Here is a 3,408-nt window from a genome sequence, read left to right as displayed (position 1 = left end):
CTAAATATAATTTTTCTCACAGACCCATAATTTCTTATATGTGCATGGCATGTTTTTCCAGCCCTTCTTATTTGGAACAGTCGAAATCTCAGCACAGTCCGCATTATCCTTATTATTCGGTTCCCCCTCATCCCAGTACCTGAAAAGCAGAGAATTAGTAACAGATCAGTTACTTTTAATTGCAAGAAAACAGTCCAGTTAAATTAACTACACTAGCAAAATTAGTAAATGCCAATCTCTTACGCAGTGACCACTGGTGTACCGTCTATCCACTTCCATGCGCCCTCTGTGACTTTGAGACCAATCCAAGCCCAACTGCTGCAACCCAGCTGTTTCAGGATGAATTCCTGTGAGTGATAGTAAAATAAAAAAGTATTTATTTTTTTCAATAAGTTCCTGTAATTATAGAAACATGAATGAATGAAGTTAGATACTTGTTTATTCTCTCTCTCCTTCTCTCTCTCTCTCTCTCTCTCTCTTTTTTACCTGTTCCTCTTTGCTGTTTATGATCACCAGGTCGGCTCCTTTATTTCTGCAGTCCTGTTTGCTCTCATCCCAGGTTTTTGTCTGAGTTGAGATGTAGTAAATCCTTAAGTTGAAATATTTCCACCCGAGTCTGAAAGCTGCATCTGGTCACACAGCATATAATTCAATTATATCACTCAATACTATATTCAGAGTTGGGTAAAGATTTAATACTGAAATATGCTGTCAGACCTCAGATGTAACTACACACTCTAAGAGTTGGGCCTGTGAGCTTAAACCATATGAGTGAAACACAGTTAATCAGTCTCAGGTTGTCACGGGGCGCTAGAGGGCGTGATGGATCCAAGCGCAGAGTTGGACCTGTGATTAGTGGTAGTGCTTGTGTAGCAGACTGAGCCGGCCGAGTGGATCAAAGAGAAAGTGCCGGTTAAGCTCTGTGCTGTGGCGTGAGCAGAGTCTCGCTGGAATGCGGAAGCGCGTGTGAGCGCTCTGTGTGCAGCGTGGACCTGTGAGGAATGCTAAAGCGCCGCGAGTCGGCGAGAGCGCCTTGTGTGTCCTGTGCAGGAATGCGGAAGTGCAAAGAGCCGGTGAGGAAACTTGGAGTGCAGCGCGATTCGCGCAGTGTTGCAGAGACGTGGAGAACCGGCAGGCGAATGGAGACGCCACACAGGTTGGTGGCTGGTTTTGCTAAGCTTTATCGTGGTCGAAGGTGAGCAAGGTTCAGAGCCAGAGAGACAGGAGAAGGTCCGTGATCCGAATTCGTGGTCGTTGAGGCAAATCCAAGGGTCGATAACAAAACTCCGTGAGCGTGAAATCCAAACGTGAGACAGTGGCGTGGTCAAGAAGAAACGAAGCGTGGTCGGTAACAGGTAGTCGAGACATGAAACTAACGCTGGAAAATTGGGCTACGAAAGGCACACAATAATCTGGCAACGTGACTGTGGCAGAGCGTGGTTTAAATAGGTAAGGAGGATGATTGGAGATAACGCACAGGTGTGTTGAGAGCGGAAGGTGAGGTGGCAAGAAGCAAGGGGTGGTTGGGAACGTGGAGCAGGAGTGCTTATGTGATCATGGCAGAGCTGTAGCTTGACGGGTTGTGACAGTACCCGCCCCCCCTAAGAACGCCACCTGGCGTTCTAGTAGGCGCCTCAGGGTGGAGTCTATGAAAGTCAGCGATTAGGGAGCGGTCCAGGATGAATTTGGCTGGTACCCAACTCCGCTCCTCAGGGCCATAGCCCTCCCAGTCCACCAGGTACTGGAGACCACGACCGCGGCGGTGAGACCTGAGGAGTCTACGGACTGTGAAGGCTTCACCTCCGTCTATGAGTCGAGGGGGGGGAGGGGGTTGGATGGGTGGAGATAGTGGACAGGGGACCAGTCGGCGGATCTGGGAAACGTGAAATGTAGGATTGATTCTGCACATAGAGAGTGGTAGAGCTAGTCGGCCGGAGCATGGATTTATGACCGGGTGATGGTGAAAGGTCCGATGAATCTTGGTGAAATCTTCTTGGATGTGGTCTTGAGGGGGAGGTCACGTCCAGACAGCATGACCCTTTGGCCGACAAGATATCTAGGGGCTGGTGACCGATGACGATTAGCCTGGCTTTGGAAAGCACTTACGGTGCGCCGTAGCTGGTTGCGGGCACGCTGCCATGTTCTCTTGCAGCGCCGTATAAAGGTCTGGGCTGAGGGGACGGCTACCTCCTCTTCCTGGGTCGGAAAGAGGGGTGGTTGATAGCCCAGGCAACAGTGGAAGGGGGACATGCCGGTGGAGGAGGTAGGAAGCAAGTTGTGGGCGTACTCGACCCAGGGTAAAAAGCGGCTCCAGGAGGATGGATCCCGGGTGGCCATGCATCTTAAAGATTTCTCCAGCTCCTGGTTGACTCGTTCCGTTTGGCCGTTAGTTTGGGGATGGAAACCGGAAGAAAGGCTGGGGTTAGCACCGACGAGGTTGCAAAAGGCTTTCCAGAATTGGGCAGAAAACTGGGGGCCTCTGTCCGAGACGATGTCGACTGGGAGTCCGTGAAGTCGGAAGACGTGGTTGATTAGCAGTTCAGCTGTTTCCTTCGCAGATGGGCGTTTCGGTAGTGGTATGAAATGTGCAGACTTAGAGAAGCGATCCACAATGGTCAGGATGCAGGTATTGTTTTGGGATGGTGGTAGGCCGGTGACGAAGTCGATGGAGATGTGGGACCAAGGGCGGTGGGGAATGGGGAGCAGTCCAAGGAAGCCCTCTGGAGGGTGGTTGGTGACCTTGTTCCTGACACAGGTGTCACAGGACGCCACAAAGTTCTTGACATCCTCCTTCATCGTGGACCACCAGAAGCGCTGTTGAAGGAGGAAGAGAGTGCGTGCTGCCCCAGGATGGCATGCCAGTCTGGAACTGTGAGCCCAGTCTAACACCTGTGGTCGTACAGAGACTGGAACAAAGAGCTTGTCAGGTGGGACGGTGCTTGGGCCTGGTTCCCGTTCAAGGGTCTGCTGGACAAGCTGCTCCACAGTAAGCCGGGTTATTGCCACAAGACATTGGGGAGGAAGGATAGTCTCCGTTGTGGATGCGTCCTTAGAGGTGGAGAATTGGCGAGAGAGGGCGTCAGGTTTAGCGTTCTTGGAACCAGGGCGATACGACAGCATGAAGCGGAAACGAGAGAAGAATAACGACCACCGTGCCTGGCGTGAGTTGAGTCTTTTTGCCGTTCTTAGATATTCTAGGTTTTTATGGTCAGTCCACACAAGAAAGGGGTGGTCGTCCCCTTCCAGCCAATGCCTCCATTCTTCTAGGGCCAATTTGACCGCCAATAGTTCACGGTCCCCAATGTTGTAGTTGCGTTCAGGGGGTGTGAGTCTGCGGGAGAAGAAGGAGCATGGGTGAAGTTTGTTGTCTTCTGTGGACCTCTGGGACAGGATGGCCCCCACCCCAGT

At 51.4% G+C, this 3,408-nt stretch overlaps 1 protein-coding gene across 1 annotated transcript; it reads right to left on the bottom strand.

The window, feature by feature from the left end:
- LOC128508264 (CD209 antigen-like protein C) lies at nucleotides 1-1,909 on the bottom strand. The gene is made up of 4 exons (XM_053479493.1): nucleotides 1,615-1,909; nucleotides 487-629; nucleotides 244-347; nucleotides 1-139 (listed from the first exon to the last, which is right to left on the bottom strand). Exons 1-4 carry the CDS (start codon nucleotides 1,907-1,909, stop codon nucleotides 1-3), a joined length of 681 nt encoding a protein of 226 aa, XP_053335468.1.
- Between the last annotated feature and the right edge of the window lie 1,499 nt (nucleotides 1,910-3,408).

This window comes from Clarias gariepinus, chromosome 20, assembly GCF_024256425.1.
Source record: "Clarias gariepinus isolate MV-2021 ecotype Netherlands chromosome 20, CGAR_prim_01v2, whole genome shotgun sequence".
NCBI classification, from domain to species: domain Eukaryota; kingdom Metazoa; phylum Chordata; class Actinopteri; order Siluriformes; family Clariidae; genus Clarias; species Clarias gariepinus.
This window is presented reverse-complemented; position numbering and strand designations above follow the sequence as displayed.